We start from the raw sequence: 14818 nt of genomic DNA, 5'->3' as shown, positions 1-14818 counted from the left end.
GGACCTAGTTTGTGGAATTACTTTTAAATACTTTATCAAAAGCCTTGATAAAATATATGTCAAGAATCCAAACAAACTTTCCCAAAAATAAAACAACAAAAACCCCTCCCTGCTGTGTTGCTGCTAACTGACAGGCTGAAGGCTGAGGCTTTATTCAGTGTGTGATCACCATACACTGCTGTGTACCAGGACATGGGGTCTCTCATGGGGCTCCAGATGCCCCCCCCTCCCACCCCAGTGCAGTGGGAAGGAAAACCAGGAAGTGGGCCACCCTTATAACTAGTGCAAACCAGGACTCAGTGGACCCCATGGTCTTCCTGCAGATCCAGCTTCCACAGTCATTGCTTGGGGGTGGGGGGGACGGAGGCTGCAGTTCTGGTGCAGGTCTAGCCAAGGGGAGACATGCTGGAAGGGGGCTGGGCCCCCAGCTTCATGACCTAGCAGGCTCAGCTCAGTGGCTCCCAAAGGTGACCTTTGACCCTGCATTGGGGCGGGTCCAAGGACAAGGTTGCCATCTTTCATGCCCTCTCTGTCAACTGGGGACCTCCCTTGCTGCTCTCTCCCCTCATGAAGGGGCCCGTGTGTAAGCCACAGGGGACTCCGCAGGAGCCTGCTGGGGTTTGGGCTGGGCACCTGTCACTTGTCCCTCTTGGTCCTGGTACAGGACGCAGAGATGGCTCCAGCCCCCAGGAATGGGCAGCGTCGGAGAATGCAAGCACAGGCCACTAGGGGGAGCCACGAGGCTTGTCAAAGCAGCCGCGAGAGAAACCTTCTGCAGTCAGAAGATAAACATCTCACAAACGTTCCTTCCCTGGGCTGGCTTTGCATGCTGACCCTTAGATCTCAGCCTCCTGAGTAGCTAGGACTACAAGTCTGAGCCACAGGTGCCCAGCCTGTGGTAAAACCTTGGAGAATCTGCAAACAAGCCAGCTGTGGTGGCTCCCACCTAGAACCCCAGCTACTCAAGAGGTAAAGACTAGGGAGTTTGCAGTTGGAGGCTGTTCTAGAAAAAGCGAGAACCCAACTCCAGGAACCAGCCGGGCCCGTGGTGGCTCTGATGGTGGTCTCAGCTCCGTGGGAGACCGTAGGTGGGAGGATAACCATCTGAGGTTAGCTTGGATAAACTGAGGGTTCGAGAACAAAACGGGGTTTGGGGTTATAGTGAGGTGGTGTGACTGTTTAGCATGTGTGCCCAGTACCACCAAAAAAGAAAAAATAAGGCATCTGTAAGTGGAGCCCTCCCAAGTCCCCACTTAGGCCCAGCTAAGGGAATGAGGGAAGATGCTAGCATTTGTATATGAATAAGACAAACTGTTTAAATTTTTTTAAAAACCCACAAACAAGCAGGAACAGCGCTGGGAGTCTTTACCCAGTGCTCCCAGACTTAGGAGCAGGGAGCACCCAGCTGGGATCACAACACGCCCCTCCCTGCCCCTCCCCCCCCCCAGCTCTCCATCCGGCTTTGAGCTTGGGCCAGACCCTGGAAGGCTCATCCATGAATGAACCTATGGAGCTCTTCAGATCTCAGCCTCCTGAATAGCTAGGATTACAAGTGGGAGCCCCCAGCACCCGATGGTCAATAATACCTATATGGGGTCCGAAGCTATTCCTAAGGGACAGTATAGCCTGCTCAGGGCAGGTCTCCCCGCCGCCTTGTGTATCAGTGATGACCTTCCCCATCACTCCCTCCCCCACCCCCGCCCCAGCAAGGGCTGAGAGTGATGGCCAGCCAGGCGGAGCCCCAGTTCCCTGTCTCTCTAAAGCACAGAGCTCTTGCCCTGACCCAGCAGATAGCCAAAGACAGCTGAAGATGCTGTCTCCCCCGTTCCCATGGCTGCCATGGGACTATCCCTTCTCTGCTCTTCTCTGAGTCTCTTTATTTGGCACACAGGGGCATGTGGACAGATCTAACGTGGGAGTTGGGCCCTGGGGTGGGGGATAGAATCCAAGAACTCTGGGTTCCCATTGATGGAACCTCTGAGGCTCCGGCACCTCTGCAAAAAATGCAGTCACCAGGGTAGGTCCTCAGGACTTCTACTAGGCTCAAAAACCAAGGCCTGGCAGATGTGGGGCCTGGCCTGCGTCAGTATGTGTTTTCTAGTGGAGAGGAAAATGGTTCCCAAATCCTGGCAAGAAGTAGTCTTATTCAGTGCTGTGTATGCATCTACAGACCCAGGCTGCAAATCTACCCATCTCTCCCAGGTTGGGATAGGTTTTGGGGGGTAGGGCATGAAAGAGGAGTCTGGAGCTTGTTCCTGGGTCCAGGGGGAGGGCAACAGGGAGGGGCACAGCCAGGGTGAGGGAAGTAGAGAGGGAGGGAGGGAGGGACTCAGATCAGCCTTCAGGGAAGGAACAACTGCTAGCCTTTGTGACAGGGCCACAAGACTGGGGAGTCACTGGGCTAGAGCTTGAGTCGCTGCCCTACAAATCACAGGCAGACTTGGGGTAGGAAAGGGACTTACAGTTCTCTGCCATTTCCTGACATCTTAAAGCCACCAAATGGAGCCTGTGCATAGAGTGCATTGTAGCAGTTGACCCTGGGGAGAGAAGGAACATGGCTCAGTTACCTGGAGAAAACCCTCCAGGCGCATGCCCAGTGCCAGCCTGAGGCAGTGATTCGGTCACTAAAGCCTAGGGCTTACTAAAACCTAGGGCTTTTCATTGGGCTAAAAATGGAGTGAGGAGGGGCTGGGGATATAGCCTAGCGGCAAGAGTGCCTGCCTCGGATACACGAGGCCCTAGGTTCGATTCCCCAGCACCACATATACAGAAAACGGCCAGAAGCGGCGCTGTGGCTCAAGTGGCAGAGTGCTAGCCTTGAGCGGGAAGAAGCCAGGGACAGTGCTCAGGCCCTGAGTCCAAGGCCCACGACTGGCAAAAAAAAAAAGAAAAAGAAAATGGAGTGAGGAGAGGGAAGTCTTAGTTATATTATAATTATTCTTTTGATTTGAACTCAAGGCCTCACGCTCTTGCTTGGCTTCTCCGCTAACGGCTGAGGTCCCATCACTTGAACCACAGCTGCACTCCTGGCCTTTTTCTCCCTTTGGTTTGAACTTGGGGCCTGGGCGCTGTCCTGAGCTCCTTTGATCAAGGCGAGCACTCTACCACTGGGAGCCACAGCGCCACTTCTGGTTTTCTGGTGGTTCATTGGCAGTAAGAGTGTCATGGACGTCCCTCCCCAGGCTGGCTTCAAACTGTGACCCTCAGATCTCACCTCCTGAGTAGCTAGGATTATAGACATGAACCACAAGCCTGGCGGGAATGGGCTGTGAAATGGCATAGCTCTCCAAGTTCTCTTTTGTCCTAGACTCTGTGGCACTAGGTTAGTTAGTTAACCTCCCTGTACCTCAATGCACTCTTTCAAAACGAGGTAAGACGTTGGCTTATCCCTGCAATCTGAGCTACTCAGGAAGTTGAGACCTGGGGATCACAGTTCAAAACCAGCCTGGGGCAGAAACATCCAGGAGGTTTCATCTCCGAAATAACCAGCAAAAAGCCAGGCTGAAGGCATGGCTCAAGTGGTAGGGCACCAGTCATGAGTGAAAAATCAGAGGCATGTGCATTTAAGCCCTGGTGCTGGCCCCCAAAAGAAAGAAAAAAGCAAGCAAGGGAAGGCTAAGGCAGCACAGCCCGGGAGGCCACGATGGTGGGTACACTTTGCAGGGGCACGTGCCCTGACTGCAGGGTCAGAGCTGCTTGGACAGAGGTCCAGGCCTGACCTGCTGGGCGTAGCCGGGCCCTTTGTAGCCGCAGCTTCTCTCAGTCAACCAACCTTGATGGGAAATATTCAGGAAAAATTGACATCATATAGAGGTGGAGGCACAAATGGTGAACAAATGCAGCCGTGGTCCTCATCGGACACTATCTGGAAAATGAACTCTACAACGTGTGGGTGGGAGTTGGGAGGGAAAGAGTGGGAAACGGCAAGGGAAGGGGTGACATGGTCCAAAAAGAAATATACTCTTGCCAGGTGCAGGTGGCCCACACCTGTAACCCTAGCTACTCAGGAGACTGAGGATCTTGGTTCAAAGGCAAGCCAAGCAGGAAAGTCCCTGTAAGACTCTTAGCTCCAATGAACCACCAGAAAACTGGAAGTGGTGCTGTGGCTCAAAGCGGTAGAGCGCTAGCCTTGAATGAAAAAGCTCAGGGACAGAGCCCAGGTCCTGAGTTCAAGCCCCAGGACCGGCACACAAATAAAATAAAGGACACAGGAGGAACTACTCAGGTGCTGTGCAATGCTCAACTTTGAATACAAGGAACTTGAGCATCCCTGAAGTTTTGGTTCTTGCAGAGGATCTTGGGAGCAACACGGATATGTAGATAAATCACTGTACCTGCCCGTGTCTTCACAGAAAATGGGGAGGCCTAAAGCAGCTCAAGGGAAGAAGCCTCACACACACACTCGCTCACCAGACTGTTCCGGACTCCAGCGCCGACGCCAGCTTCAGCGCCTTGTCCAGGTTTTTGGTGAACACGGCCGCAGTGAGCCCGTAGTCCGTGTCATTGGCCCGTTTGATGACCTCGTCAATGTTTTTGAACTTCAGTATTGGCTGCACTGGTCCAAAAATCTACGACACATTCCAAGAATAGCACTGAGAAGCAGGTGTGGAGGGCACTGAACATCTGGGCAGGTGTTTTCTGAGGCTGGGGATATTTTCATACGCACCAGAGCCCCCACCCCATACAGCCATGAAGAATAGAGGGGGACAAAAAGACCATTAGCTGCTTGAAGGTTGAAATATGAAGGGAACATTGAAATGGGACAAAAATTTAAAAGTAACTCATAAAAATAAGTCCAATATGGCTGGGTTCTGGGGGCTCCTGCCTGTCATCCTAGCTACTCAGCAGGCTGAGATCTGAGGACTGTGGTTTGAAGCCCGGTCCAGGCAGGAAAGGCTGCGAGACTCTCTAATAAACTATCCAGAAAAAGCCAGAAGTGGTGCTGTGGCAAATGGTAGAGCACGAATCGAGTAAAAGCAGCTTAGGGACAGCACCCAAGCCCTAAGTTCAAGCCCCAGGACTGACACACCCACACCCACACCCTCCCCCCCCCACACACACCCCACACCACCAAAAATATCTATGAAGATTCTTGGCATCAGTTTCTGAAGACCCCCAGCCTAAGAGCTTTGGGGGTAACCCATATGCCCCCAGGTGCACAGAAGACAATGTTTCTGGTTGACTTTTGAGTATGCCCTTTAAAAGATGTTCTATCTCCATTAATGGCGAGGCCCTAAAGTGTTGCCATCGTAACGACAGTCATACCGTGCAAAGAGAAGATAGTGAAAGGCTTGCTCATACAAAGGGTAGTGTTATGCAGGTGTGTGTGTGTGTGTGTGTGTGTGTGTGTGTGTGTGTGTGCGTGTGTGCCAGTACTGAGGTTTGGACTCAAGGCTTTAAGCTCTTGCTTGACTTTTTTGCTCAAGGTTGGCACTCTACCACTTGGTGTCCTGCCTCCACTTCCGGCTTTTTGCTGGTCAGCTGGAGATAAGTGTCTTAGCTTTGTCTGCCTGGGCTGGCTTCGAACCACAGTCCTCGGATCTCAGCGTCCTGAGTAGCTAGCATGGCAGGCGTGACCCCCCCGCCCCGGTGTCGGGGTGTGAGGGTGATTTTGAAGGGAGCTTGTGAGGACACAGCCTTGGGCAGCTTTCTATCCCAGCAGGTGGGGTCCTGGCTTCTGGAAATTTCTTCCCGCATTCCTTAGGACTTCTCCTTGTGGGATGTCTGAAGAGCTGAGCTCCACCACAGTAGAGTCAAGGGGGGGGGTGTGTGTGCCTTCTGCCCTGTACCCCGAATGCACACGCTCTGTCCTGTACCCCAGAAGGCCACCTGGCAGGGCCTCACCCCTGAGCTTTGGGCTGTCTTACAAGTCCCACTTCTCTTGGTGGTTTGGAGGGACAAAGGGATATTTGTACTCTTACGGGGGTCTCCAATGGAAACTTCCAGAATTACAGCTAGGACCCACTGCTCGAGTGGACCCAGGGTTAAAGTTAGGTGGGCACATGGCATGTAGCCACGGTCGGAGAATCCTCAGCTGGATTCTTGGCTGTACCCAGAGGGGATGAGAGCTCTCCCCTTCCGGGGTGAACGGGAGGGAGCACTGTTATGCAGAGATCATGAGCAACAATGGAAAGAACCAGAACACAGCATCATGAAGTTGGGGTGCAGTCCTTGGAGTTTGCCAGAGGCACTGGGGATCCAGGCTCCCCAAAGGGCTGAAGGCACGGAGCATCTGCTCACCCTGGGCATACTCCTGACATCCCTGAACCCGGGAAGGAGCACTGTGAAGGAGCCTGGGGCTGGAGCTGGAGTCCAGCCGCGCACGCGCGCGCATGCGTACCTCCTCCCGGGCAAGCCGCATGTTGTCCGTGACTTCTGAGAAGACGGTGGGCTTGATGAAGAGCCCACTGTCCTCCGTGGCTGAGCCCCCGCACTCCAGCTTGGCCCCTTCCCGCTTCCCACTCTCGATCAGCTCCAGGATCTTGTCAAATTGCTTTTGGTCTATCTAGAAAACAGAGAGGAGTTCCATGGTGGCTGTGGACACTTCTGGCTTTTTGATGGTTAACTGGACAAAAGAGTCTCATGGCCTTCTGCCCAGGCTGGCTTTGGACTGTTCTCCTCAGATCTCAACCTCCTGAGGAGCTGGGATTACAGACATGAGCCACCAGCGATCATGCTCAGGAGAACAGAGCCCTTTCTCTTGAGCTGGGTGAGGCAGAGCCTTGATCGACTTTTGGACTTAAAGGACAACTGTTTTTCTTCCCGTAGTATTGAATAGAAAAGCAAACGGCCTCATGGTGTGTTTAGATGGCTGTGTGGTCCTAAGGAGCAGGCTGGCTTTCTTGGAAGGGGCGAGTATAAATGCTGTATGTCACGTGAATGCCCACGTCCTGACACGGCATCCGGTTTTACAATACCGTGTCTGCAGCCAGGCACGGTGGTGCACACCTGTAATCCCAGCACTCATGAGTCAGAGGGAAGATCAAGAAGGCAAGGCCACCCTGGCTATATCATGAGTTCCAGGCCAGACCGGGAGACCTAGTAAGATCTTGCCTCCATCTCTTCCCACTCCAAACAATAGAATACTAAGTCTGAACCACATTCCACACCTTCTGCTAAGGACGTTCCAACTGGAGCACAGATCTAGCCATGAGGAATAAACGCATGAAAGGTTTTCTAAAGTTTCTCATGTGCAAAGCTGCCTTGCAGAGTGCTGAAGGCTTTCCTGTAGATGTCAGCAAGGAAAAGATCGCTAAAACCAAGTATTGTTTTTTAAAGAAAAGGGAAAAATTATGAGACACATAGTCAAAGAAAAAACAACAACAAACTTGGAGAGAACATTGGTGTCATATCATAGAAAGGTAATCTCCCATGCTGTGTCCAAAGAGGTCTTAGAAGTAAAAAAGTGGGCTGGGAATATGGCCTAGTGGCAAGAGTGCTTGCTTCGTATACATGAAGCCCTGGGTTCGATTCCCAAGTACCACATATATAGAAAATGGCCAGAAGTAGCACTGTAGCTCAAGTGGCAGAGTGCTAGCCTTGAGCAAAAGGAAGCCAGGGACAGTGCTCAGGCCCTGAGTCCAAGCCCCAGGACTGGCAAAATGAAAAAAAAAAAAGAAGTAAAAAAGTTTGGGGCATAGTAGCTCATCTCTGTAACCTCAGCTATTTGGGAGGGAGAAACCAAGAGGACCAAAGTTTGAAGACAGCCTAGGAAAAATGATCAAGATACCATCTTAATAAACAAGCCTGGGTGTCAGGCGCTGGTGTCTCATGCTTGTAATCCTAGCTACTCAGGAGACTGAGATTTGTGGATGGTGGTTCAAAGCCAGCCTGGGAAGAAAAGTCCACAAGACTCTTATTTCGTATAAACTATTCCCAAGAAGCTGGAAGTGGCACTGTGACTCAAAGTGGTAGAGCAAAAAGAACTCAGGGACAGTGCCCAGGCCCTGAGTTCAAGCCCCACGACTGACAAAAAAAGGGCTCCATCTCCAATTAAGCAGCAAAATGCTGGACTGGAGGCATGGCTCAAATGGTAAAGCACCAAGTCTAACAACTGCAAAGCTCTGAGTTCAAATCCTAGTTACCCTTCCTCCCTCACACAAAAGAATAAAAAGGGGAGGGCTTTCAGACTCCATGATCCCCTTTGCTTATTAATACCCACAAAGAGACTTAGAAGCAAAGAACCCGGAGGAGCCATGGCAGGAAAGGGGTACATTGAATGGTGAGGGCAGGGAGGATGGAGCAAGACCTTTCATTTTGACCCTTTAGAGGTGTCCTCCCCTTCCCCAACCAAAATACAAGTAAAATAACCTCCTTAGCCTGGCTGCAGTCCTTCCTTGCCTTTCTCTGGATGAACCAAACCCTGGCAGGAAACTTCCAGGTATTTGAAGCTTTTCTCCACCCGGAGGGTGGAGGTGGGGGGCTGGAAGAACCCACTCAAGGGCCTTCCACAAGCCCCAGGTCCTGGCTGGCTCCTGACCACATTCTACCTAGAACCTTCCATCTGTCCTGCAAGCAGTTGGGATTCCTGGTGCAAAGCCCTCCGGACTTGAGAACCCCATGCTAACTGCGGAGTCGTTTACATTGTTTAAGGGGAATCATCAGCCATGAACCGGAACAGGAAATGAGATGACAGGGGTGAGGCACACCCCCGGAAGTGTGGAAATATGCTCCCCCTCCCCCAGGACTGGCTCAAGGGCTCTGCCCGCCCGGCCCTGTGCTGTGCGCTCGCCGCCATGTTCCTTGCTGGCCAGGCAAACAGGATGGTCTGCAAGCCTCCCAAGCGGCCCCTGTCCATGCATGCGGACCTGGGTCAGGCGAGCTCTTTCACAGGCGTGGGATCAGAGTATTTAGACAGCTGCAGTCCTCACAGAATAAGATCTTAGTAGCAGAGATGAAAAAGGAAAAAAAAACAACAACCCAACCCAACAGCCCTCGAAGACCGCGCTGTGGTTCAAAGCGGTCCAGCAGTGCCGGGAAGAGCTGCTTACGTCTGGACACCCCAATCTGCACTGGAGCTGGAACCTTGGGGAAAAGACTGAGGGATAAGAATGGGGGGGGGCGCAGAAATCCTGGGGGCTGGGAATATGGCTTAGCGGCAGAGCACTCACCTTGCATGCATGAAGCCCTGGGTTCGATTCCCCAGCACCACATATATAGAAAAAAGCCAGAAGTGACGCTGTGGCTCAAGTGGCAGAGTGCTAGCCTTGAGCAAAAAGAAGCCAGGGACAGTGCTCAGGCCCTGAGTCCAAGGCCCAGGACTGGCAAAAAAAAAAAAAAAAAGAATTGGGGGGTCCTGAGGTGGGGGGACCCCTTTGCCTCCTCCCCATGGATTCTGGTTTAGCTCTGAACCCCCCCCCAGCAGGCCCTCATGATGACAAGGCTTGCTGCCTGCCTGGCGCCCGCGAGTGGACACTCAAGTCACCTCCGTGGCTTCGTGCTGCTCCCTTTGAAGAATAAAAACCATAGCCGGGCGCCGGTGGCTCACGCCTGTCATCCCAGCATTGGGAGGCTGAGGTGTGAGGATCGGGGTTTGAAGCCAGCTGGGGCGTCTGCCCCACTCGGCCAGGAGACTCTGAGTCACTGCCGTTAACCACCCTGAAGCTGCGGCTCAAGTGGTAGAGCAAAGAGACTCGTGATTACCTGCGGGCCCTGCTCTGTTTCCACATCGAAGGGGTCCCCCACCGGCCGCTTCTTGGCGTACTCCACGCTCCGCCGGACGAACTCGGGGTAGATCTGCTCCTCCACGAACACCCTGGAGGCGGCGGTGCAGCACTGGCCCTGGTTGAAGAAGGCGCCCTGGTGCGCGCACTGCACGGCCAGGTCCACTGCCAGGGCGGGGCGGGAGAGGAAGCCATGAAGTCATTAACGCGGCCGCCCCAACAGCTGCAGGCCTAATTGCCCAACAGAACACAGACCCGGCCAGGCCCGGCTGGGAAAGCAAGGTTGCTCCCAGAGAGGAGAGGATGTTTAAGTCCTCGAATGGCTGCACAGAGTGGCAGCTCTGTCCTCCTCTCTCCTCCCTGGTTTATGGACGCCCGTCTCCTTCTGCCCCAGGCCAATTGGTAAGAACTTCTAAGGAAGCCAAACTTTCCTGTAATCCTGGCTACAGCAGAGGCCGAGGTGCCAGCCCAGGGAAGGAAAGTCCAAGAGACTCTTATCTCCCAGTAAACCAGAAAAAAGAACAAAAAAAAAAAGCCAGAATTGGGGCTGTGGCTACCGTGGTAGAGCGAAGGGACAATGCCAGGCCTTAAGTTCAAGTCTTAGTACTGGCACCAGAACAAACGTTCCACTGGGCGTAAAAAGATCTTGAATATGGCCCAAAGGTTGACCCCCAAAAAATGGAGCTGGGGGTGCAGAGCTACTTGGGTCTAAGTACTGTATCTGAATTACAGACTGGATGATAAACTAAAATCACTTGCTATAAAACCTGGCCGGGCAGAGTGGTGCACACCTGTAGTCCCGGCAGTGTGAGGTATATAGGGACGATGATGGATGTCCCAGGTTCTATCAGAGAATAACTAAAGCCAAAAAGAGCTGGCGGGGGGGGCATGGCTTAAGTGGTAAAGCGCCTGCCTAGCAAGTGGGGTCCCCTGAGTTCAACCCCCAGGACTGCTAGTTAAAAAAAAAAAAAAGAGAACAATGAAATCAGTTGGAGAGCTGCTTAGCGAGGTTCCCCCCCCTCCACAATTGGGGAGCAGGTGGCAGCGCCCGCACTGCAGGGTTGCCTGTGTGATCATGGGGAGGGGGGGACACCAGAGCAGCCTTCGGAGGCGCTCCCTCCCCACCCCTCCCCTGTGCCCGGGCTGCAGGCCAGCCTGACACTGCCCCTGCTCCAGGATGGCTCATTCATTTCCTCCCCTCCCCCCTCCCCGCATGGGGGTGAAGTAGCCAGGACGTTTCCTTGACATGATGTCAGCATTTAATTGTCCCCAATGGGAGGAGGGGAAAACCCCAGCCCCCCCCCCCCCGCCAGCGCAGACCCCATCCCATGCCTGGGCTGGGAGGAGGGGCTGAGCGGCCCAAGAATGCATCGCAAGGGGGTCCCCACACATTGCCCCTCCATTGGGTGACCCCAGGAGCCATGCCCGGTGACTCGCAAAGCCATTAGCCAGGCCCACGCCCGTCCACCAGAGAGCAGCCACCCTTCCCCGGGGCTCACCCTCCGCCCTGTCTTCTCTCCCACTAGGAACCAACTTCAGGGAAAAGGGATGGGCAGTATCAGCCAGTCATGGACACTTTAGTAAGAATTTGTGCCATGGACAATAATTCTCTGGGGGTATTTGCAATTCCAGCCTTATCTGAGTACAGACTGGGTAGGCTTTGTTCTCTCTGGCAAGAATGTCTGGCACCCTGGCACGGATGGGGGAGGTGACTGAAGGCAGAGGTGCTTCCAGGTGAACGGGAAGCCACGCCTTTTGATGGGCGACCCTGGGCGCAGGTGGATGGACGCCCAAAGCGGCCCCTTCGCCTTCTTTACAGCACGAAGGCCAAGAATAGCAGCTGCTTTTAATAGGGTGTCACGTGTGCGGATCTAGTCACACGTCCCCCGGCTGCAGGGCAGGTGGCTTTCCCAAGGGAACAAGCAACACCGGCAGTGACCACAGCAAAGTGTGTGTGTGTGTGCTCGCGTGTGCCAGTCCTGAGATTTGCACTCAGGGCCTGGGTACTGTCCCTTAGCTTTTTCTTTCAAGACTAGTGCTTTACTATTTAAGGCACAGCTCCACTTTGGGCTTTTTGGTGGTTAATCAAAAATAAGAATCTCTTGGACTTTCCTGCCTGGGCTGGCTTTGAACCTGGATCCTCAGATCTCCAACTCTTACGTAGCTGGGATTATGGGGGTGAGCACCAGCACCCAACTTGGGCGTTTGGTTTTGAGGCTCAGCCTCGCTGTCCTCCTTTGAACCCACCAGAGTTGAGAGAAAAAGGTAGCGACCCCTTGGGTCCTCATTGAGCCCAGAGTGCACGGGGCCCTCTGACTGGAGGGCTGGAAGTGGGGTGCTCCTGCCTCCTGTCCCCCACAGCTCCAGCTGTGCAGGAACAGGCTGGGGACCGCTCTCTGGTGGGGCAGAGCGGGCCGCACCTCCATGACCACCCATGCCGTGTGCTGGTCACAACTGCAGGTGGACTGCGGGCCGGTGCGGACCCCCCTGTGAGAACAGCACTGTGAGGCCCGCTCAGAACTGCCTGGCAATCCATCCGGCCTGGAAGTGGGGGGCATTTACAATCGCCCTGAGGGGGCAGGGAAGAACTCACAGTCCGCATCTGCACACACGATGCATGGGTTCTTGCCCCCCAGTTCCAGCGTCACCCTCTTCAGATTGCTCCGCGAGGCCGCTTCCTTCACCAGCTTCCCGACCTTCAGGATGTGGAGACATGAGATAAACAACACACCACAGAGGACCACACGGCTCCTCGGGGGGCCGAGATCCCAGAATCCCTCATTCAAAGCCAGCCTGGGGAAGAAAAGTCTCACCGACTTTCCAGCCTCCACTGGCCTCGAACCATGATCCTCAGATCTCAGCCTCCTGAGTGGCTAGGATGACAGGTGTGAAGCACTTGTCCTCCACATTAGAGATAGGTTAGAACCCTTCTCTCCACATACTCAGTAAAATCATTTTTTTTTTTTTGGTCCCTTATGTTGACAAAGGGGAGCCTGATTCTCATTTGAACTTATGTTTCTCTGATTACCAGTGAACTCAGCTATAAATTCTGGCCATTCAGATGGAAAAGGATGTCTCATTTTTTCCATCATTCCACTTGCCTTTTTTTTTCATTGATTTGTAGAAGCACTTTACATAGGAAGGACACAGTGCTTTGGAGAGCTGCGCCCATTATGACTGGCTTCCTCCCAGCTTCGTTATCTCTGAACCGTAATTATGATCTTGTTTGCCCTATGGATGCCTGACATTTTTAAACATTTTATCTTATCTCTCCATCTTTTCCTCTTGGGCTCCTGCGTTCTTATTACATATGTATTTAGTTTGGAAACAAGAGCCAGTGGTTTTGTGACTGACTTTTATTTTCTTTCTTTTTAAAACAGGGCCAGCATTTGTCAAAGGGAAAAGAGAAACCCCCCTTTGAGTGCCTCAGGCGATGCTGGGGGGTGGGTGTTGTGGCTGCTGGATTTTCTTGGCCTCCACCATGCAGGGGTACTTACCTCTGTGGATCCGGTGAAGGCCAGCTTGTTGATCTGAGGGTGAGAAGAAATGGCGGCCCCCACTGTGGGTCCAAATCCTGGCACGATGTTCACCACACCCGGAGGGAACCCGACCTAGGGAGTGATGGAGATGAACTCAGAGGAAGGCGGTGTGATGGTAACCCCAGCCTGGCCCTGACCCCAGCCTTACGTCTTGGCACCTGGAAAGCCAGGACGGAACAACTGAAGCATGTTGGCAGTCATGGCTGAGAGGCATGTACCCCTTTGGGTCTCTGTTTCCCTGACGTGTGGCTTCTTGAGGGAGGGAGGAAGCGGGGGGGGGGGGATGATGGCTGTCCAGAGAGCAGGAGGGGCTGGGGAGGTTTGGGGGAAGGCAGCCAGTGGACAAGGCCACCCCTTCAAGAGAACAGAAGGAACTTGGGCTCCCATGCCTCCCGCCTGTTATCCTAGCGACTCAGGAGGCTGAGATCTGAGGATCATTGTTGGGGGCCAGCCCGAGCAGCAAAGTCCATGAGACTCTCATCTCCAACGAGCAATTGGAAAACCAGAAGTGGTGCTGTGGCTCAAAGTGCTAGAGCACTAGCCTTGAGAAAAAGAGCTTGGGACCTCACTCAGGTCCTGAGTTCAAGACCCATGACCAACAAGAGAGAGTAGGAGCAGGGGAACAGAGGACCATTCTGCACATGGTTACGGCAGAGCCCAGCTGAGTATTTGGGTGAGCTTCCTCTATCCTCTATCCTGACCTGGGAATTCTTTGGACAAAACATCTAAACCATAGGTGTGAGCTGGTAATTCCTACTTCATAGGCATTTGTTCTAGTTCCTTCTAGTTCACAGACCACAAACACAACTGCCAAGCCAAACAGGGAGCCTTTGCTTCCCACTGAGCCATGTGCCGCAGGCCCTGTTGTATCCTGTGACCCTGGCCTGGCTCCTAGGGGACACCTGAGACTCTCTTTCCAGATGTTTTTACCTCTTTTATCAGCGAGCCGAGGTAGAGTGCGGTGAGGGGCGTCTGCTCCGCCGGCTTCAGCACGGCCGTGTTCCCGCAGCTGAGGGCCGGTGCCAGCTTCCACACCAGCATCAGCAGGGGGAAGTTCCACTGTGACAGGAACAGACCGAGCCTTGGGGACTCAGGCCCACCTCTTCCCTGCCCCAGGGGCCCAACCAAGCCTCCACAAGGGACATTCACTCTTCCCAGTGTAAATTTGGGGTTTAAAGGGTATCACAGGAGTATGCAATGACCAAACTGCATTCTGGGAGATGGCTGTGGACAGCTTCTACAAAGACGGTGCTGTAGGTGTCCTGGATGCTCTGCCCCCACCCCCAATAAGAGTTTGCTAAAGGGAGTTATTGCCGGGCACTGGCAGCTTAACACCTGTCATCCTAGCTACTCAGGAGGCTGAGATCTGAGGATCCTGGTTGGAAGCCAGTATGAGTAGGAAAGTCTATGAGACTCTCAATTAACCACTAAAAAGCTGGAAGTGGAGATGTGGCCCAAATGGTAGAGTGCCAGCCTTGAGCAAAAAAGAAAATGGTAAGGGATAGTGTCTCTGCCTGTGTTGAAGCGTGCGTGTGTGTACGTGCACACACGCATACACACACATTTGCTAAAGGGGTAACCTCCTCTTCCGGTGTGGAGGACTCCATCTTCTTTTGT

General features: G+C 53.4%; 1 protein-coding gene across 1 annotated transcript in view; it reads right to left on the bottom strand.

Annotated features, from left to right (window-relative positions):
• Aldh1a3 (aldehyde dehydrogenase 1 family member A3) overlaps positions 1-14818 on the bottom strand; it is a 29536-nt gene that overhangs the window by 2270 nt on the left and 12448 nt on the right. The window contains exons 6-12 of the mRNA XM_048329479.1: positions 14132-14260; positions 13160-13273; positions 12256-12358; positions 9643-9827; positions 6341-6505; positions 4411-4568; positions 2463-2537 (exon numbers count right to left, since the gene is read on the bottom strand). Of these exons, the coding sequence (XP_048185436.1) occupies positions 2463-2537; positions 4411-4568; positions 6341-6505; positions 9643-9827; positions 12256-12358; positions 13160-13273; positions 14132-14260 (929 nt within the window). The remainder of the gene's footprint in view (positions 1-2462; positions 2538-4410; positions 4569-6340; positions 6506-9642; positions 9828-12255; positions 12359-13159; positions 13274-14131; positions 14261-14818) is intronic.

Source organism: Perognathus longimembris, chromosome 20, assembly GCF_023159225.1.
Source record: "Perognathus longimembris pacificus isolate PPM17 chromosome 20, ASM2315922v1, whole genome shotgun sequence".
Classification (NCBI taxonomy): Eukaryota; Metazoa; Chordata; class Mammalia; order Rodentia; family Heteromyidae; genus Perognathus; species Perognathus longimembris.
This window is presented reverse-complemented; position numbering and strand designations above follow the sequence as displayed.